Source organism: Oryctolagus cuniculus, chromosome 16 (genome assembly GCF_964237555.1).
Source record: "Oryctolagus cuniculus chromosome 16, mOryCun1.1, whole genome shotgun sequence".
Classification (NCBI taxonomy): Eukaryota; Metazoa; Chordata; class Mammalia; order Lagomorpha; family Leporidae; genus Oryctolagus; species Oryctolagus cuniculus.
Window position 1 is genome coordinate 50,012,342 of NC_091447.1, and position 22,890 is coordinate 50,035,231.

General features: G+C 39.4%; 1 protein-coding gene across 4 annotated transcripts in view; it reads left to right on the forward strand.

Moving 5' to 3' along the window:
* Positions 1–22,890, forward strand: part of SEMA3D (semaphorin 3D) — a 283,059-nt gene that overhangs the window by 175,131 nt on the left and 85,038 nt on the right. For 3 of the 4 annotated variants that reach the window (XM_008261803.4, XM_002713842.5, XM_070059867.1), the window contains 2 exons: positions 3,522–3,661; positions 13,122–17,574. In XM_008261803.4, coding sequence (XP_008260025.1) covers positions 3,522–3,661; positions 13,122–13,547 — 566 coding nt within the window. In that variant the 3' untranslated portion in view covers positions 13,548–17,574. Of the gene's footprint in view, positions 1–3,521; positions 3,662–13,121; positions 17,575–22,890 lie in introns of those variants that run through there. The other variant, XM_017344335.3, reaches the window with a different exon arrangement.

Consider the following 22,890-nt stretch of genomic DNA (forward strand, 5'->3'; position numbering starts at 1 on the left):
GGGGCACAAAACTAGAGGAGGAACGTACTCTTCTGCTTCGCGTTGTTAGTAATCGCCACACCAGCGCTGGGAAACAGCCTCAATTTCATAGTCTGAAACTGGTGAGCTGGCCAGGTTGCCTTGATTTACAAACAAAACAGTTATTTTTAACTCATCGTTCTTTTGAAAAGTAATCCATGGTCAAGAATAGTGTTTGTCTTTATCCCAGTGTGTGGTGACACACTGTTGCATCCCGTGTTCTCTGTAGTGAGCATTCCTGGGTGCTGTGTACGTAGTGTGAAACGTGAGCATGTGGGCTTCGTGGGTTAGGCAGGGAGGATACACCAGTGAACAAAAAGGAACATGTTCATTCACGAAACTAATAGTCAAACGTGTTGTAGGGAAGGAAGCAGGCAATAAAAATAAAAACAAGTAAAGTAAAATGCTGTGTCAGATGATGGTAAATGTTACAGGGTGATACAAAACATGTATCTGTCTGAGACACACACAGTTACTGTCACCACCTCATCATATCCTTTTTTTTTGTTTTCTGTAACCCATTGCATATAGCTTTTTCTCCTCCTCCTCCTCCTCCTCCTCCTCCTCCTCCTCCACACCGTCATCATCATCACACTACTCCATGCATCCTTGTCAAGGTTACTGGCAGTTTCCTCCTTGCCAAATCCAATGGACAATTTTCAGCTCTTGTTTTTGCTTTATTTCTAATTGCTTCTTCCTTGAAACATTTTCTTCTCTTGACTTGCATTCAGGGACATGCCAGAGCCATTTCCTCTGGCCTCAAAGAGCTGCTTGCTTACAATTTAGGTATTTTGTGAGATGGTTTTAAAACTGTTGGTAGCTTCATCCACCACGGGAAGTACGTTTATAACAAGAAAATCAGCAAGTGCTACAAATCAGGGCCTTTTATTTTCAGAGACGGTATCCTGTGCAGCTGGGTTTCTGTGGTGTCATATCCTTCTATGCCTTGCAGTTAGCACCTTCCAAGTGTTCTCTTTGAATTTAGTTGCTTCCATTTCATTTGAAAGGCAGGCAGAGATAGATACACACAGCAAGAGCTCCCATCCAGGAACTCTGTCTGGGTCTCCCACAAGAGTGTCAGCAACCCAGCTGTCTGAGCCATCATCTGCCGCCTCCCAGCGTGTCCATTAGCAGGGAAGCTGGAGCGGGAGCAGAGCTATGGCTAGAACTCCGGTGCTCTTCTGTGGGAAGCAGGTGTCCCAAGTACACCCCAACCACTGCACCAAACACTCGCCCCACAAAGCTGTTTTCTAAAGGAAAAGAAGTGGTCACATGGATAGATAATTGATGGGAATAGGAGAATCTGGCTGTAGAGAATCAATTGTAAGACTTAAATGTTACAAGGGTACTTACACACTAAAGCAATTTCAGTACTAAAGCAGAAAAGGGACCACATTTGCACAGTGATTCATTGTGAAGAGGAAGGGAAATACCTGTATCTAATCCACCATAAAATTGGGATGTACATTATTAGATAATCCAGGCTTCAGTGACTGAAGCCTTCTTCCTTATCCTTCTATCTTATCCTTGCTTATTGCTTTGTTAAATGCTGTGATACTACATGATTATTAGTGATAAAGGATCACCAATGTACACAAATGAGCTGTGTTTAACTGTTAAACAGATCTAGTCTTGCACTTTAATGATATGTCATACATATATGCATATATATATTATAAAATATTCCAGGAATTTCACCATGAAAAAAATCTTTTTATTTCATTCTGAAATGTTAAAATATCCCAAGTCATTTTACATTCAATGAGGAGATATTCTAAGTATTTTAAAACAGTATTGTATACCATTTTTAAATGTTTACAACTAAGCCACATAGAATGATAAATGGGTTACATTATATATATAAATATATACATTATACATTATATATAATATATATTATATAAATATATACATTTTACATTATATAATATAAATTATATATAAATATATACATTATATATATTAATATGTAAGTGTATATATAGATGCATATATACAAACACATACTTTAAACTTTTTAAACAAAATTTAAAACCCAGAAATGAAACACAATTGGAAAGAAAGAAAATTCATTTTCAGTCAAACTGATACATTGAGGAATTTGTGTCATCATCCGTTATTACTGATTTGAAAAATGATTTCAGACAGTCAGCTCACTAGTTGCTTCGTTTTTTCAGTGGGATTCTCTAATTTATCTTTTACTAAATTGACTGATTCTCTGGCGGAGTCAGTTGGGCTGAGCTTCTCCTGAGCCCACGACAGTAAACCTGCACCTGCCCTGCTCTCTGGACAGACTTTCTCGCCCAGGAAACTGATCTCATGCCTGTCTTTCTCTTCCTTGATTGGCACTAGTGATCTTTACGTGTGTTAGGAATTTATTAACTGCAAAACCACAGCTATAACTGTTGAACTGGAGATAGTTGATAGACTACAGGTTTTAAATAGAATCCATGCATTTTGAAGGTTGGATGAGTGAATTCATAGTGGTGTCACCGTACTTCACTTAGTTATTGTTGGTTAAAATAAATTAAGTTCAAAAGAAGTTTATTGCAGTAAGTCTACCTGTTGGGTGCACATGTATCAGTGTCGTTGGCTGAGGACGTCATGTGTTAGGATTCACTCAGGTCTCTTATGCCTTGGTCTTTGGTCAATGCTAAGTGGGCCCATCTGTAGAAAATTGAGACATCTGAATATATGATGAAAAAGTGCATGTTTGGGCTGGGCTGAGCAGCTGTCATATTTTATTTGATCAAATATGAGCTACAGATCTTATATCACACATGGGATCCAGCCTTTGGCTCCTCTGAATGGAATGCATTTCTGATAGTGCAGTTGATTTACGAGAATAAGGTGTCTGAGACATTGCTCTTTAGCATCCCATTAACCATCTCACAGGAAGCACTTTTTGGCCTAAATAATCTCTCTGAATTGGAGAAAACATGTGGTAGACAATACAAAGTCCAGAGTCTGAGTCCTGGAGCTTTTGGCTTGCTATCATCAACACAGTTTTGTCAAGTACAGCACACTGTTACTTAATTTGTTGACATGAAAATTTCTTAAATTTTTCTGGTTTGCTCTGTGGACCAGTTCACAACAGAATTTCTGTTTAAAAGTGAAAGCATTGCTTGCTCAGAATTGTGTACAAAATTGGCCATACCTCATAAAAACAGGGAAAAAAGCAATAAACTATGCAAACGGCTTATTTAACTTAGAGAAAGAAAGTCAATGTTTAGAATTAGATCTTGTGAGTTATTGTTTTTAAAAAGCCAGTTGTAGATAGTTAATATAGTGATGAAAGAATGAAAAGTACAATACAGGTATAGAGTTTAAAAAATCTATCTGTTGGATACACTCTTGAGTAACAATATTATTACATGAATTTCCTTTCTCTTTAATAATGTGTATGATTCTTTCCTCATAGCATCTGTTCTAAATCAGACTATTTTCCCATTGCTTTTAAAACCAGGTCAAGGTTAATCTCCTATTCCATGTTTGCTTTCCAGGCATTAGTCATGAAACTGCTGATGAAAAGGTGATTTTTGGCATTGAATTTAATTCAACTTTTCTGGAATGTATACCTAAATCCCAGCAAGCAACCATTAAGTGGTATATCCAGCGGTCAGGAGATGAGCATCGAGAGGAGGTACGTTTTTTCAATACTCACCTCAGAGAAGAGTAGAAAATTAAACCTAGTTTTTGGTTTTGAGTGATATTCACCTTTCAATGCCATATGGTGCTATCATCATTATTTGATAAAAAGGAAAATAACAGTTTATGCTCACTAGCACCAAAAGCAATAATGCCTTTGAGATAAGAATAGGCCAATGTGATACAAATGTCATAAAATGCTTATTTAAAACAAGTCTGAATTTTTCAATGAAATTTAGGTGATTTTCCTTTAATTATCATTTCTCGTGGATTCCCTGTATTTTAGAACAATTTCCAGATCAGGAATAACGATAGGTTTCACTATAATGTAGCAGAATGGTAAAACTTTAAATCACATTGTGCTCAATTTAGATTAAAAACTAAACATGCTGGAATCAGCACTGTGGCATAGTGGGCTAGGCCACCACCTACAGCACTGGTTTCCCTCATGGGCGCCAGCTGGAGTCCTAGCTGCTGCACCTCAGATCCAGCTCCCTGTTGGGATGTCTGGGGAAGCAGCAAAGGGTGGCCCCAGCGCTTGGGTCTCTGCACCTATTGGGAGATCAAGATGAAGCTCCTGGCTGCTGCGGCCATTGGAGGAGTGAAGTGGATGGAAGACCTCTTTTCTCTGCATCTCCTCCCACCCACTCCATAACTCTGCCTTTCAAAAAAAATGTTGAGTTTATATAAAAATATTAGATATATGTTTATTAATAGAAGAAAACAGATTTCGTGTAGTTCATAGATACAATTCTAAGAATGTAAGGATACTCCCCTTCTTCCTTCCCTCTCCCACCTTCATTTCTTCTTTTTTTCTTTAATTTTTAGTGATAATATATTTCTAATCTACTTTATAACCACAGGCTTAATCCTTAGCTAAATAAAGAATTCAACAAGTAAAAAGTAGAAAGACCACTGTTCCATAGGTGTAGAGACAAGGGCTGTAACCAATAATCAAATCCCAAAATGTCAATTTCACTCATATACATTACATATTTTATACTGTATATATTATCTACTACAGATCACAGAAAACATGTGACTTTTGTCTTTTGTGAACTGTCTTATTTCACCAATAATGGTTTCCTGTTGCACCCATTTTGTTTCAAAAAACAGGATCATCCGTTTTTACAGCTGTGTAGTATTCCACAGTGTATATATACCACACTTTCTTTATCTAGTCATCAGTTGATGGACATGTCAGCTGATTCCATATCTTACCTATTTTGAATTGAGCTTCAGTAAAAATGGGGTACATGAAACTCTTTCATATGCTGATTTAATTTCCTCTGGATAGATTCCCAGAAGTAGAGTGGCTGGATTATATTGGTAGATCTATTTTTAGATTTCTGAGGACACCCTCAGCAAAGTGTCTTCCACAATGGTCGTACCAGATTTCATTTCCACAAACAGTGTATTAGGGTTATTAGGGTACCTTCTTCTCCTCATCCCTCATTAGCGTTTGCTGTGTTTTGATTTTTGGATGGCAGCCATACCAGCTGGGGTGAGGCAACCTCATTTCCCTGGTGGCTAATAATCCTGAGCATTTTTTTCATGTGTCTACTGGCTGCTTGTGTTTCAACTTTTGAAAAATGCCTGTTCATGTTCTGTGCTCAATTCGTACTTGGATTGTTTTGTTGTTGAGTCTCTTGAGCTCTTTCTATATCCTGGGTATTAATCCAATTGGATAGTTTGCAAATATTTTCTCCCATTTGTTGGTTGCCTCTTCACTTTGCTGAGAGTTTCCTTTGCATTGTAGAAGCTTCTTAACCTGATGTAATCCCACTTGTCTATTTTTGGTTTTATTGTTTGTGCTTCTTTGGTCTTATCCAAGAAGTCTTTACCTATGTGAACATCATGCAGTGATGCCCTCATGTTTTCCTCGAGTAAGTTGGTGGTTTCAGGTCGTAGATTTGGATCCTTGATCCATTGTGAGTTGATTTTTCTGCAGGATGTAAGGTATGTAGAAACGTGGTTTCATGCTTCTGCATGCATAGATGCAATTTTCCTAACACCATTTGTTGAAGAGACTGTTCTTTCTCCAGGGAGTGATTTTTAGGTTATTTGTCAAAGATTAGTTGGTTGTAAATGTGTGGATTAATTTCTGGGGTTTCTTTTCTGTTCCACTGGTACACATGTCTATTTTGTGCCAGTACCAGGCTGTTTTGATTATAACAGCCTTGTAGTATACCTTTGGCTTTGTTTTTTGTATAAGATTTCTCCCATTGATGAACTTGGACCTGTAGACCTTTTCACTTTTATGTATTAAAGTTGAATCAGGAGCCAATGTTGTGGTGCAGTAGGTTCCGCTGCTGCATATGATGCTGCATATGACCCTGCCTCATATCAGAATAGTTCAGGTCTCAGCTGCTGGATTTCAGATCCCGCTCTGTGTTAATGCACTGGGCAGACAGCAAGTGATGGCCCAGGTACTTGGGCTGCTGACCCCTATGTGGCCAATCTGTATGGAGTTTCAGCCTCTTTCTTTGGCCTGACACAGCCCTGGATGTTGTTAGCTATTTGGGCAATTGAACCAGTTTAAGGAAGATGTCTCTGTGTCTAACTCTTCTTTTCTCTGTTTCTCTGGCTTTCAAATAAATAATTATTTGTAAAAATTAAATGAGCATAAGGAAAATTAATATGGATACTCTATTTCAGTTTCTTTCTTCTTGGTTTCCTGACATGTATATGTGATTAAAATATATTAAAGAGTTTTGTGAGGTACATGGCTGGAATATATTACTAAATTTAATGAGATGAGTTTGGGCAGCCTGAGAAAACTTTAATTACTATTATTTGAATCTCATTAAAGGTAATTTATTTATAGAATTTGCCAAAGAGAAGCCAGTGATACTTAGAGTTCTCTAACTCCAAATATTAAAGTGAGGAGACTGGAATGAGTAATGTCTTAAGTTGGAGCATGGGTCTGAAACCTTCGGCACCATCACGGAGTCCTGGTGGCCAGAAGTTTCTAGGGTGAACAAAGTAAATTCAAATGTTACTGTGAAGATGAGAAGAGAAGATAGAATTTCATAGCAGAGGCTCCCACAACTGTGAAATACATGTGTAAAATTACGGAAATCCTGCACCAGTGAGGATATGTGGAATAGGACAGAGCACCATTCAGAAAATGTTGGTTCTAACTGTGGCCTGACTTCAGAGGAGTCATGAGCAGATGGTAACTTCTCTAGCAGATTCTAACACCCTTTCTTTGTCATTTGTCAGTAAGTGCACCAAATTTGTCTAAAACTCCAGCTTCCTTGACAAGATTATAAACATTTAAAATAGTGCATTCAATCAAGCATCCATATAGAATAGGAGGGCTCAACCTCAGGCAACTTTGCTCCCAGAGTGCTGACATTCGGCAAAATCTGGAGACCTTCTGGTCATCACAGCTTTGTGGGTGGGAAGGTTGAGTGGATTCTGCTGCCTGCAACTGCTTGGTAGAGGTCAGACATGAAGCTAAACACCATCTAGCCCTCAGCCCCTCACAGTGAAGAATTACCTGGCCCAATGTCACTACTGCTGAGGTGGGGAAAACTTGGAAGGGAACAATCACACTTTGTCCTAAGAAATTGATTTAGAGATCAAGTTTCACTGTTACATGAAGAAGTCAATCACATTTTCTTCACTTGGGATCTACGAGATCCATCAAAAATGTTGGCCCTTTCCATACTTAATATTAAAGGGAATAACTCCTTTTTTATTATGGCTAATTTCTCCATTTAATTTGCTATTTTTCATTATGACTGATGTCCATAAATTACAAATTATGCAGATCCATGTTTACCCTGAATATCTTAAGGGTCTTGTTTTTATCAACATATATTGAAATATTATCTGATATAGACATGATTATTTATAATTTCAAAATGTAAGCCATGTATTTTTTTTAATCCAGGAACTATTATCTGAAGTTTTTAATGTAATTTTTTTTACTTTGATGCCATAAGGCAGGATTTTCAGTTTTATAGCTAATAATGTTTTGATAATTGCCTCTCATTTTAAAATAATTCTTGAATAAATGAGTTTTTTCTCCATGGCAAATTTAGTCTGTCTTTAAAAAAATAAAAAAACAATGAGGTGCTCTGCTTAGGCTGATCTCCCAGTTACAGATACGCTGATTTGCCCGTGGTTGTTTGCATTCACGTCTTTATTTTCCTGAGAATGCTGCACATTGCTGTAATGTACCTTTAGCAGTATATCACAGTCATGATGGTACCATGCTCCATGAATTTCAATGGAGCAGAAATCGTGTATTTATTGAATTGTACTTGAAAGTAGCGTGGTTATAATATTTCAACTGGTATTTTCATCTGTCTGTGAACAGGCCATTTCCCATTGCCCAGGGCAGGCAGTGCGCTTCCTGAGCTCAGGGCAGGGCAGGGCCCAGACTCCATGTGAGGCGCTTCCCAGCGGGATGCCTCCTGCTCCCCTCATGAGGTCATGGTCTGGAATCTTTCCTCCACTCACGGAAAGCCAGAGGGAGGACCCTGATCTCCTGGGCGTAGAAGCTGTCACCAGCTTACTTGCTGCCAGGAGAACACTTCCTTACTGGGCTGCTTCACAGTTGGGTGCTGCGGGGAGGTCATGAGTCAGTTATCTGGTGACTTTCTTATAAAGCTGTTCTCAAAATTGATGATGTTTATGCTGTAACCAGCGAGTTAATCGAGTTAATCGGCAGTCCCTGTGCTCCTATAGAAGTTTTGGGAGCTGAATGAATGAAATAGGCAATGCCTTATGACATTTACTGTACTGTATTTTCTCTGTGGATTTTAATATTTTTAGATCTCTGGAGCTATTTGAATTTTCCATTGGTAGATCCTTTTGTTCTTTTTATCATAAAAGCAGCATCAATGTCCTTAAACTTACAGTAACCTATAAAGTGGGATCTAAGTGCCGATGAGCATGGCTGGTCCCACTGTTTTCTCACTAGCTGTGGAAGTGAGCATTGGCCTTTATCATTCGACATTAACATCCTTTTCCTACCTCCCCCTCCTCCCATCCCTCTACAATGCCATGGGTCCATGAGTATTCTGTTTTATATAAGTCATTCTTTTTTTTTTTTTTTTTTTTTTTTGACAGGCAGAGTGGACAGTGAGAGAGAGAGACAGAGAGAAAGGTCTTCCTTTGCCGTTGGTTCACCCTCCAATGGCCGCCGCGGTCGGCGCACCGTGCTGATCCGATGGCAGGAGCCAGGTGCTTCTCCTGGTCTCCCATGGGTGCAGGGCCCAAGCATTTGGGCCATCCTCCACTGCACTCCCGGGCCACAGCAGAGAGCTGGCCTGGAAGAGGGGCAATCGGGACAGAATCCGGCGCCCCGACCGGGACTAGAACCCGGTGTGCCGGCGCCGCTAGGCGGAGGATTAGCCTGTTGAGCCGCGGCGCCGGCCTATATAAGTCATTCTTGTTCTCAAAAGAAAATAAAAGTAACGAGCTTCCCTATAACTAAGTCTCTTCTTTACTTTTCTAACTATGCTTTTAGCACAAACTCCTAGAAGTCAAATAAGCGAGATAAAGGTACTGACTATTATTATGGCTTCAGGTATACAATGAAATATTGCAAATTTCCCACCAAAATCAACATTTTGATCACTATCACACTTTTTTGAACTCCTGAGACAAAATTGTGCATCATAATTTAAGAAAACGTCTACTAGCTTGATAATGGAAAATGCAGTGTTAATATTTATTTCCTTGAAGGTTAGTGGGCATGTACCTTCTCATGTTTCTTAGCTGTTGGTTTCAGTTGTATTTAGTGAATTGTGGTGCCTGTCAGTTACTTAGTTTACACTGACATATTTATCTCAAAATGCTCTGTATATAGCATAGATATTAATTTAATGCCATACATTTTGCAAGTAACTTTGTTTTATAGCTTTTAATTTTTGTATTTCTAAAATCTCCTAACATTCTTTTGAAAGTTTTATATTTTATTTAGGAAAAGCTATTAGTTACAGCTCTGTGATTCCTTACCCACTATGCTTAGAAACTTCTCCCCCAGTGAAACAGCAAATATATATATATATATATTCTATTTATTTAGGGATTCTATTTTTACATTCACATTTTATATTTTACATTTAATATTTCCTGAATAAATAAATTAATCTAATGCTTACTAATGTGTAAGTAGATTTTTTTAAATAATGAGCAGTTGCTTGTCCAAGATACTAATTATTGATTTTGTGGTATATTAAGACATACATCATGTACAGTGTCATGTCATATCCTCTTAAAAAAACATGTGTACAAATGATTTGATTCAGTTCCTTTTCTCCCACTTTAAATTAGAAAACAGAAAAGTTTCTAAATTTAAAGTGCTTCATTTATACACAAAAGAAATTTACTGCAGTTCTATAGATACGTCTTTTTTCCATGGTGGAAGCTCTCTGCTTTATTTAATCCCAGTTCTCCCCTGGTAATATCTTCTGTTCTTGGAGAAAGAAGATACTCTTGAAGCCATAGTTTCTTCCAAGACATGTGCACTGCATTAACCGTGAAAGCACTGACAGGTGAATTATCCGAAGATAAAGTCCCTGACCTCTACCTGCTGTTTTGTACCTGAGTGTCCTCTGTCCCTTCCATGTTTCTCTTCTCATTTAAAACAAATGGCCCTTCCCTGAAGTTCTACATTTAATAATGCCAGATACATCATCCTCACTCACATTAGGCAAATGAATAGTTGAGCCCCGTTTGATTTGTAGGGTTGAGCAGTTCCTACTTATCAATTCTAGGGAAGAGACAATTCTGTGTGTTTAAATCAGTGGCCAGAGGTTACAGTACCTCTTTGTAGAGGAGCTGACTTTTCTAAAATGACTGTGCTGGTCTTCACCGCTGAGACAGTTGTGCATCCTGTTTTGGAGCACAACAAGAGCGTTATCAAGGATGAGAATGAGGAGTAGGAAAAGGTTCACTGACTACTTAATTTCTGGGTCACAGATTTTTATCTCTATGTTGCAGAAATCCTGGGAAAATATATCAACTCAAATTTTTTTTTTTTTTAGAGATGCTGTTTTACTAAAGACATACTTTTTGAGATTTTAGGACGTCAAAAAATTGGGGGAATGATCTAGTAGACATTAGGAAAATCCAGAAAGCTTGATATTTATTAACGAAAGTTAAATGTGTAGGTCAAACACCAAGGACCAGATTCAGCATTCCATGGAAGAAAGACAAGGTTAAGAAGCATGGCCAAGTAATGAGCTGCCAGGTGTTGACGAAATCCTGAGCCCTGTAGGGACAGAACTAGAGTGAAACTGAGGGGCGGGAACGAGACCTCAGAGCAAACACACATAAACAAGGAAACAGAAAGTGAATAGCAAAAATAACGAAATGTTGCACGAGTTGTGTGAAATCGCAGTTATAATTTCTCCCTGTCAGAAGATTAAAGAGAATAATAAAAAGTCCAGAGCCAGAGCTCTGCCAGTGTCCAGGAGCCGCATTAAAGACGGCTCCGCCATCAACAAGAAGAGCGGTTATGTGCAGGAAACCTAGCAGGGAACTGGGACGGAAGGTGCCCACGCTGGCAGCCATGCTGATCGCTTCGGGCCGCTCTCTCTAGGCGAATTTCAGCAGCTGAAAGCCCAGAACGTTCCCTCTCAGGCAGGACGGTATAGTCCATGATGTTGCTCAGACTGCTTCCCACTTAACCTTCCAAGAGCTTTGCTCTTAGTCCCCCACATGCTCCTTATGCTGACCACCAACTTGATAGACATGAGAGCCGTGGGGAAGACAAATGAACCATCCTAGGAGGCAGAGCCGGCACAGACCAGAATCTAGGTCAGGAAACCAGTGTTTTAGATCCAAGATTTACTTATTTTTTAAATTAAAAAAAAACTCATGTAAAGTAAAAAAAAACAATGAAGAGTGTGTTAAATTTGAGTTTACCGTTCACATTGAAGACTGGCCCTTCAGAATCCTAGGAGTTCAAATTCACATTTTCTTTGGGCATGAGACTCCTTGGGTTTCAGAGAATGAATTCAAGGTTAGTTTCTATTACAACAGTGTTTTAAAAATGTCTCAGCTTTTGGAATAAACCCATGAGGAAAGAAAACTACACATCCCACAACTTTCCAAAGGGACACATACACAAATCCCCGATGTGTGGACTCAGTGCTGGGCAAAGGCGGGCCTGGACACCAGGCAGCCCCATGACCTGGGCCTCTGAGCTGTGACCTGCCCGTGGCCTCAGTAGAACCCCTGCAGCTGCACTTCTGTGGCCCAGAGGGTGCCTCGGCATAGACTTGTTAGTTAACTGGGCTGGCAGCCAGAGATGTTTCTTTTCCTTTTCTCAAATTTCCAGAATCAGAGGGACTTTACCCTACATATTTTCCACATAAGGATGCCGAGTGTAGTCCGCCCACTGTGAATAAATTTAATTTAGCCTTCCTTGGGCCTCCTTGATTTCCATCAGCTCAAAGTCCACAATGCAGGGGCAGATGTGTAAACTGGGAAATCTTCCAGACGTCTTTGTTGTGTTGTTGCCCTTCTACTGAATGCCCAGACCCTCAACAATACCGTGCTTTAACCGGGGTTCTTGTGTCGGCAAACATGCCTCCAGCTTTACTGAAGATAGGTTCGCCATTCACACCAGCCTGTGGGCCAGGCAAGCTAACTGTTTGAATAATATCGCTTCAAAGGGCAGAGAGCATAACATTTCTGAGCCAGTTCTTTCTGTTCCTTGTGCTTTCTCACACTTGAAATCACATTACCATGTTATACTATACTGAGGTATGGCAAATATTTCCACAAATGACATAGTCCAAAGTATCGCATGCACACCCAGTATCAAAATTCAATCCACAGTCAGAAGGGAAATTCAGCTTCAAATGTTGCTAGCCTTCTGACGATGGTCCTGCTCAGTTACAGTGCTAACATCCGCAAGGCTGGGTCCGTGCCTTTCCCCTTGACTTTTGACAAGTCGCTTCTTACAGCTGCCATATGCCATTCAGACCGTGTATTTGGCGATACCTAGAAAACAGAGTAAATTCCTTTTGGAATCATGGTTTCCTTCCACAGCACATAGGATAGCATGCTCTAAGGATCCTTTTCTGCACAATGTGAAGTTTGCATTCTCGTTCTACAAGTGAGATAGCAATCTGTGATCTTAGCACACCAATTATAGCTGAAGTCTCTGTGATGAAGGTCATCTGATAGGTTCCAGTTTTGCTTCATTACTGCTCAGAGCTTTTCATTCCTCTCTAAGCCAACTGTATTCCAGAGGTCCAGCTAATCAGATGCGAATGTGAAAAATGCAGGCTGTGCCTTCGGGCCATGACTTTCGATGAATTTTTTCACCCTCTTCAACTGTGGCTGACAGTATTATGCTTGATGACAGAGAGACGGGGAATCTATCTTTTAGGTTCATCTTAGTGAAACTGCGTAGCCTGTTTTCATTTGCTCGTAGCCCTCTCTGGTTTTAATTTATTACCTACATTTTTCCAATTCTGCAGTTGAAACCTGATGAAAGGATCATCAAAACGGAGTACGGGCTACTGATCCGCAGTCTGCAGAAGAAGGACTCTGGGCTGTATTACTGCAAAGCGCAGGAGCACACTTTCATCCACACCATAGTGAAACTGACTTTGAACGTCATTGAGAACGAACAGATGGAGAATACCCAGAGGGCAGAGCACGAGGAGGGGAAGGTCAAGGATCTGTTGGCTGAGTCACGGTTGAGATATAAAGACTACATGCAGATCCTGAGCAGCCCAAACTTCAGCCTGGACCAGTACTGTGAGCAGATGTGGCACCGGGAGAAGCGGAGGCAGCGGAACAAGGGCAGTCCCAAGTGGAAGCACGTGCAGGAGATGAGGAAGAAACGGAACCGGAGACACCACCGAGCGCTGGACGCGCTTCCTAGGACTGTGGCTACGTAGCTTCCCATGTAACTCAAAGCGTAGAAGTCTTCCTGCAGACACACTGTCCTCTGTTTGTGCGCCTCTTATGCTAGCTCCTAAATGCTTTCCAGGGACTTTTGCTGAGGCACAAGAACGCTGATCTGAATAGACTGCACAGGATGAATATGGGAGAGTGAGGGCAAACGGTCATCTGAACCTGTTTTCCAACAACAAAAGCTATACCTTCACAGTGTAAGAATTCTCTCCAAAATAGGGGCTTTACATTTGTAAATGTTATTAAGTTTTGAATTTTTGAATTTATTATGAATGTAAATAGTGGACCTAAACAAGCATCAAATTCGATGTTGGATCAAGGTGCTTCATTCCCTCACATGTCCGGTAAGCACGAAGCCTCCCAGGCAGCTGTGCTGTGTCCTTGTGAACAGAGGAAGTGTCATTCCACCCTGGAACTGGCCACCTTGTGGTAGGAACTGGAGGCAAGACACAGTTTAAAACAGCTCACAGCATCCGCAGGAACTTTCCCAGAGAGCCATTCACAATTTTTGGAGCGTGATGCATGAATTTGGAGAGGGGCGTTATTTCTCACAGGCTCTAGGGATAATATTTGCTGTTCTGCAACGCTGATTTATGGAAGGGCATTGATGTTCCTCCCAGGATTCCTTGGGACTTGTCAGGAGTAACAGGTTCACAGAAGTTGGTGCTCAGTTACATGCTTCTAGAATGTTTGCTAAGCTCTACAGGGACAGAATGCTTAGTGCGTATTTTAGATATGGGAAAAGGTTTTAATACAATCAGGGCAACATCATGATGTGTACTACATCCTGATGGGAAGACATGTTGATGACATTTCTTGGGAGACAAAAGGAAAGACAGCCATAAATTCTGGCCTTGGGGAAAACTCCTATCCCCATGACAAGGAAGAAGAATCGCAAATAAAGTAGACAAAGTGTAATGGAGCTGTTTTCACTGGGGTATAAGCAGCTGCCAATTTGTAGTCCATCTGTTAAAAAAAAATCTCAAATTATAACAAACTGCCAGCAAAAGTCTTAGAAAAAGTAAATTTTCTAAAGGATCGTGGAGGGATGAGCACATTTTATTTATAACCAATGATATTTCAGTATGCATTTCCTCTCCTTTTTCTAAATATTTATCATACTTTGTATATTATTTCCATTTACTGCCTTTATTCTCTCCTGCTTATTGGGTTATTGGGTTATGTTTGAGTGACTAGGAAAAACACAATATACAATATACAATACATATTGAGATAGAGTGAAGTAGACTATAGCAGTGTGGTGGGTGTACATTTGTTGAACAGAACAAGTGTAAAATTTTGGCAACGGAAAGGGTTAAATGAACTCTTTGACAACTTTCCTTCACACAACCTTTTTGCATTTCCAAGGTGATATTTTGTAATCCTAGTAGCATTGATTTAGTAATTTAACAATAAATAAGCCTACCACAGGTAAAGAAAAGGAGCTCACCCACATTAGCATAAACTATTTTCATATTTTGTTAGCACTTTCAAGTGTTTCCAATTCAGCTTTGTTTCTCAATCTTCATGGTGTGTTTCCTGTCTGTCTAAGCAGAAACTCACCTTTCCTCCTAACACAAAACCCTCAGCCTTCTTCTGTCTGGCCTTTTCACGCCATTTATAGTGTGAAATGAAAAATTAGTCACTTCCTCACATGGAGGACAGCTTTTCAGAAAACTAAATAACAGACATTGCTTGTTTCTCATACACGTTCTGAAAGACAATCTGTGAGAAAGCCGTGTGGCTAGAGGACAACTTCTCGCAGAATCTGCGACTGGCTCCATGTTCAGAGCATTATCTCCCTTCTAGACTCATGTCACTTGCATTGCTTCCCGTCTCTGAGTGGTCAGACTGATAATTCAGGTGGGGTATCCTCTTTTGGTAATGTACTCATAGGCATGTGTAGATGTTTCACTGTAGGGAAACGGGAAGGAATAATTGGAGTGATATTTTCATGAACCAGAACAAATCCTTTTTGAAAACATAATGCATAAGAATAGTTGTGGCAAAATCAGACTACTAACTGAATAACCTAACATGAGTCTTGCTAATTGTTGATTTCCTGGGATAAAATGTTCCAGAGATTCATAGCAAGCTCAAAGCAAGTAAGTGGGATCAGGCTTTATGTTTGAAAAAATTTCCAAATAGTTATGTATCTGACGGTCTTAATAAAATATGGATGGATTTGGAAAAATTACATGAAGTGCAAAAGTTAGGATTGACTTGTGAGATTTCAAATTTTATTCTCATCCATATATGGGTATCCAAACCATTTAAAAAATCTTTCTAATCTTAGTTATTCAGACAAAATTTGTGGGACTTCTTTTATGCCTACTGTCTACTATTCAGGCTGCTTTGGATAAAAACTTATGTCAATTTCTTAAAAATATTGGAAATATTAGTTAAATAAATTTTTATGTAACAAAAATAATATGGGGCAAAGATGTATGTGTGTTTCTAATGATAGAGGACATCTAAACAGCATTTAATTGTTTAAACTTTGTAATTGTCTTGTACACGTAGAGGAACAGTGTGAATATATTAAGTCTGCAAACACATTGTGTACTCCCTCACTGTTGAGAACTTCACCAGATTTTCTTTGAAAAAATGAAGAAGAAAATTATAGTTAACAGCTTCAAATATGGTAAGGAATCAACTCTCAATGGAGAGGGTCTTAAATTGTGTTTATTCTTGGTTTCATATTTTCTCTCTAGTCTTCAATACATATGTCTTTTGACTTCCTTGTGTGTTCTCGCCTGCATTTCATTCCAGCTATTTATGCTGCTAAATGGAATCCCGCCTGTCTGCATTCATTTACATTGAATTTATCAAGCATTTTAAGAGTTTGTTTAGAAATGGATAGCCTAAGTAATTAATTTATGCAGAGCATTTTTTTCCTCAAAAACTCAAAACACTACATTCACATCATTGAATAAACATTCCTGAAACTCAACCAAATAACTTAAGAAATGGAAAAATAGCAAAAAAGAAATTTAGTAATTTCCAAAAGCCACAACAGTAGAAGAACTATAATTCATGCAAACTGTCGTTGCCATCATTCTGTTGGCTACAGTCATGCTCATTGGCAATATGCTGGCTACAGAATTGTCTTCTCTTGAATGTTGCCTCTGGTCTCCATCTTGGTTCTTCATATGCTGTTACATTTTGTTCCTGCTGAATTGTGCAGACTCAACTGGAAGATTAGTTAACAACAGAGCTGAGTTTTCACTATGATCAAAGTTGAATTTCCAAGGACAACTTGATTTCATTCAGATTTTGACAATTTAATATTTATTTCACATATGTATGTACAAGTGAAAATCACCTCCCAATTTTGTGATGTCAGATTTGTCTTTGATAATATTCCGGAATTTACTAGCCTTTTTGCAATTACTGAAAAAGAGAGAGAGAGATTTGAAAAGCATTTTAGAACAATTATATATTTTTCTCACACCAAATGACCAGAACATTTAAATAATTCAGCTTACCATGCGGTTTAAAAAATTCTAAAATTCCCAGATTCTATGTATTGAGAATACAAAGAGAAGAGTAGGCACATGACTTATACCTCACCTTTAAATATTTGTAATAGAAGGTATTTATGGTAAGTTTGAAACAGATTATTTTGGGGGAAAAGACAAAATCTATCAGAAGCCATAATTAATCACATAATTTAATTCTTGTATTGAGAGTGATTAGCCATCAATTTAGAATTTGTGGTTTTGCTATTTTAAGATAAATGTAGTCTTGTATAAAATAATTAGAAATTGTTAAATGTATATTTTGGTTGTATTATAATAAAACACAAGCATTTGTGTTCTATGAGTATAAAGAGTGTTGGTTTGTGCTCAGATTTTGTTTTTAATGCTTAAAAAATTTACAGAGAGTTGAGTTGGATAACGTACCAAAGAAAGCATTTCCTGAAAATTTTCAGTACATCTTTTTGCACTTTAATATGCACTAATTCATTTGTGAAATAAAAGAATAAAGATCCCTCCCCTCTTCATACAATATTAGAGTGAAGCTGTATTGTCATTTAATTTAGGTTTTGACCCACTAGGGTGAACATTACTATCGCGGGTACAAGGGCATTTCAAAAAGTATATGGGAAAATGGCACTAAAATATAAATTTATTTTGGTGCAAAAGATTTTGAAATCCATGCATAATTTTTCATGGGGGGTTATTTTCTGTGAGCTTTTTGAAATGCCTTAATCCAGTAAGTGAAATTTTAAAATACTCCTCTGTATGTTCATCTGTATACTTGTATATAATTTATTAAAGAAGTAAGGTGAAGTTTTTGTTTTCATTTTTGCTATATAAAGGCATTTCTTGGGTTTTATTGAGAAAGAAATATACTTCTTGCCAACTCGGTAGACATGTGAGGGATACTTTAAATTTGGAAACAGATATTATTACAAGATCTCCACAAATGTGGTGCTCAAATAGCAAAGAGATGTTGTATTGAGAAATCTCAAGTTTCCTGATTGCTCTGACAACCTGCAAACATGACTTTACGGTAAAGTGTAATTTGAACAAGAACAAGTAATTTAATATAAGGCACCAGTATGTATCAGGAGGTTTCTAATAATCAGATCCTCGCCTTCTTGTCAAGCCTTCTATCATTTCCACAAGTAAATCATGTGCACTAATTCTCACTTTTAACTCTGCCTGTGGCCACAAAACTGAAGAGTACTTCCAAATGTCTATAAAGACCACAACAGCACAAATTACCATGGGGGAGTCAGCATTTTTGGTTATTTGTTTTTCAATAGTAAGATGACCTGTATGAAAGAGCTATAATTATAACACAATTCAAGAAGCGAAGATATTGCCAGCAGTCATTTGTCTCACTATGTTAACAGCACAGAAGGACGTGGCCCATTAACCATCCTTTCCCCTGAACCAAAATGGTAACTTCCAATCTGGTAAATTGGTTTTATCTTCTTCTTATCTCACTTTATGTATTTGAAATCAATACTTTCTGATTATGCCAAATCATACTCCTAAAATAGAGAGTTCAATATGCTATCCCCTCACCACTAGGATCCAATAAAATGGAGAACGTACAAAGGGCAAAGTTTTGGACAAAATTTTTGCTTATCTTTACACATAATTATATGTCGTGAATTCAAAATGGGAAATGACATTGATATGGAATCTTGCCTTAAGAAAATAATAATTTGTGGGACCATATGAAGGCAAGACACAAATATTTCTCTCTACACTTTGGGTTATAAAGAGCTTGAGTTTATAAATCTGATGCGTAGCCAGGAAGAACTTCCTTTGTAAACCTCAGCCTTGAATAGTGTTCAGTGCAAAAATAGTCCAGCTCAGCTATCAGGAGTCTTAGCATATGAAGGACAAAGTGGGATGTCCTGGTTGCTCTAGGAATTCCCATTGCAGTTAAGTTGTTACTTTGAAGACCAGACAGTGCTGGTTCCCGAGGCTGACCTGGCTCCTAGAAGAAACATTTTTAACATGCTCAGGATGGCCAAGGGGAAAAATTTTGGTATTTTTAAGCAGATAAATTGCATAATGGGATTCCATCAACTTTGTATAGGAGAAATAAAAGCATAAAATTTTTACAAAATGAGTCTTTGAAGTCCATGTTGTGCAACTGGACAGACAAGATAGTCCATTTTTATACAGCAGGAAGGGGCAGGCATTTTGCACAGTGCTTAAGACACGGTTGGGGCCAGCGCCAGGACTCACTAGGCTAATCCTCCGCCTGCGGCACCGGCACACCAGGTTCTAGTCCTGGACGGGGCGCCAGATTCTGTCCCGGTTGCCCCTCTTCAGGCCAGCTCTCTGCTGTGGCCAGGGAGTGCAGTGGAGGATGGCCCAAGTGCTTGGGTCCTGCACCCTCATGGGAGACCAGGAGAAGCACCTGGCTCCTGGCTTCGGATCAGCACAGTGTGCCGGCCACAGCGACCATTGTGGGGTGAACGTTGGTGAACGGAAAACGAAGACCTTTCTCTCTGTCTCTCTCTCTCACTGTCCACTCTGCCTGTCAAAAAACAAAACAAAACAAAAAGACACAGTTGGAACACCCCTAGCCTATATCAAAGTGCCTGGTTCGTGTCCTGGCTCTGCTTCACACTGTTGTGCATCATGGGAAGTAGCAGGTGACGCCTCAGCCTTCTTGGATCTTTGCACTCAGGTGGAGGACCTGGATTGAGTCCCCGGCTTCTGGCCTTGGCCTGGCCAGCGGTGTTTTTGTAGGTACTTGGGGAGTGAACCAGCAGATGGGAGAGGTCTCTGGGTTTCTCTCTCTGTCTCCACCTGACAAGTGTAACACATAAGTACCTTAGGAAGTACCGTGGACCAAAGAGGTACAGAATGTTTCGGCCTTGGGGTTGGAGTTGGAGATGATTTCAGGAGTGGCTGGTGGGCAGTTGGACTGGTCTTGTGCTCAGGAGAAATGCAGGGATGCGGGGGCTATTTTGTGGTCAGTGAGTGGGGATGATGAAAGCAGTGCAGTGGGGCATCAGAAAGGGACCATCAGCCTGGAGTCTAAATTAGTGTCTCCCTCGCTGTGAGTCATCATTTCTGTGTGCCCCCGTGAGCTGTCGTCTCTAAGACATCAAAGAGCTGAAAATGCATGAATTCTCCAACTGTCTCCTGTATTCCTTAAGGACAGAATCCCTATTCTTAATATTTGCTGCAATCTTAAACAACTAACAAAGGTAAACTCAGAGCACAAAACAACAGGGCTTCCCTCGAACGAAATGATTACGATTCATTATTTAAGAAACTAGTAAGAAAAAGTCCCAGCGAATGGAAACATTTTCTAAAATTCTTACAACATGTGCTTCTTTTTTACATCAAATTGGTAAATTGATGAAGGCCTATTTTCATCTGCAATGTTCATCTGTTTTAAAGAAAGCAATTACAAAATGGTGGTGTTGGGTTTTTTTTTGCCTTCTCTTGTCTCAGGTGGACTCACTGTAGTTTCAAACTGATGGACAAAAGGTCCACATGATTTGTAAGGAATGGTTTCCTTAAGAACAGGACTCTGCAGGAGTCTTTGAAGAAAGATTTAAATTCATGGTGCAGTCAAGGATAAATAGCTTTCTCTGATAGTTGTCCTTTAAAGATATTTTATTGTGCCTTTGGTATTTCCCTGTTTAATTTACATTTAAGAGCACAGGAGGCTTAAATGGAATCTTCTTGGAAAAACATTCTCCTGGACCCTTAAACTCCAGTGATAAATAAGAGAAAACCAAAGTTAAAATTGTTTCTCTGTTTTCTGTTCTGTTTAAATAGTCTAAGAAATGTAGTTGAATTGAGCTTATGGGTTACATTTACATATTTTATCCATTAAATAGCAAAATAATAAATTTAATTTCTATCAGTGACTCTGAACTAAGATGTTTTATTGAACATTAATTTTTATTTTTAAAAATTTTTAACTGACACATAAAATTGTATATATTTATGAGAAACTGGTATTTTGATAATATATGCATATATTGTATAATATTCAAACCAGGATAAATATGTCTGGATCCTTACATATTCATTTCTTCCTGGCAAAAGCATTCTAATGTAATATATATTTTTAAAGAAATGAAAAACTGATAAATGAGAGTTTGACTTCAGGTTGAACCCAGGATGTTGTGTACAATTTGACATGCAGAAGTCAGCTTTTCAGGCCCTGGTATTGAAAAAGCAGTCTCCTAGACACCAGTAAAACTTACAATTCTTGGCTTTCTTTGTGATTTTATAAAGATGATATCAAAAATCATCCCTTAAAACATTTAATGTTCATTGAAGTTATTCATAAACATTTATTTAGCAGCATTGTGTATACCAAACATGTAAATATTTAATTAACAAAATACAGACTAATGTGTTTTAGTAGGAGACGGTTCTTGGAGACTTATGATGCAGGTGTACATCTGGGGAGTCTAAGAGGTCACACCACACCACAAACATCTGGGCGACAAGGTTCATTTCCATCTCATCTTGCTGACATTAAGGACCGGTTTGCAGCATCTCCTGCCAAGAGGGCAAATTGGTTAAGATCCCAGTGTGTTCCTCCCAAACAACCTAAAGAACTCTGTATTGGGCCGGTGCCGCGGCTCACTAGGCTAATCCTCCGCCTTGCGGCGCCAGCACACCGGGTTCTAGTCCCAGTCGGGGCATCGGATTCTGTCCCGGTTGCCCCTCTTCCAGACAAGCTCTCTGCTGTGGCCAGGGAGTGCAGTGGAGGATGGCCCAAGTGCTTGTGCCTTGCACCCCATGGGAGACCAGGAAAAGCACCTGGCTCCTGCCATCGGATCAGCGCAGTGCGCCGGCCACAGCGCGCTGGCCGCGGTGGCCATTGTAGGGTGAACCAACAGCAAAGCAAGACCTTTCTCTCTGTCTCTCTCTCTCACTGTCCACTCTGCCTGTCAAAAAAAAAAAAAACAACTCTGTGTCGCTCCTGTTACCCAACCTTCCTGCTTCCCCTCTCCCCCACTTCCCATTCTAAGTTAGGATCCATCTTCCCCCTCCCCCCTTTTCTTTTTTTTTTTTTTACTTTGGTTCATGCATACTCATTTGGGAGAGAACATGTGGTATTTGTCTTTCTGGTATCTGACTTACTTCACATAGTGTAATCCAGTTCCTCCATCCTTTATTTTTCTTCAAATGATAGACTTTCATTCCTTCTATAGTTTAATAATCCGCTGTGTATACATACCGCATTTTCTTTATCCATTCATCCATAGAGAGACGCCCAAGTTGACTCCGTATCTTGGCTACTAAGAACACTGTTGTCATGAACATGGACGAGTAGATATCTCTTTGCTATGTTGAAATCATTTCCTTTGGTATATCCCAGAAGTGGGATACCTGGATCATATAGCACATTTACTTTTAGTTTTTTAAGGAAGTTCCATACTGAATTCCTTATGGCTGTACTAATTTACATTCCCACCAGCACGGTGTGAGTTTACTCCCCTTTCTTCACATCCTAGCCAGCATTCATTGGGTCCAGGCACCCATGGTATTAAATAAAAACCAAAGCTGGACTGTAGCTAAGCAGGAAAAAGAATTTATTCAGGAACTATTACAATAAGAACAAAGAGATCTCAGTATAGGACTTGGCTAAAGTGTGAGTGCTACAAGGACAAGTGATGATTTATAGCCCAGGAGCCATGTGGGGGTCACTGGATAGAAAATGAGTAAGCAGAATCTGCATGGGTGATGGAGCCATTCTGCCTGAAACTCTTCCTGCAGAGGACAGGTCAGGTGGTGTGATGTCACCTGGGGAGTGGTGGGGATGAGGCAGGGGATTGTGGCTAAACCGGCTGGACAGAATTCTTGCTAAAATGGGGTG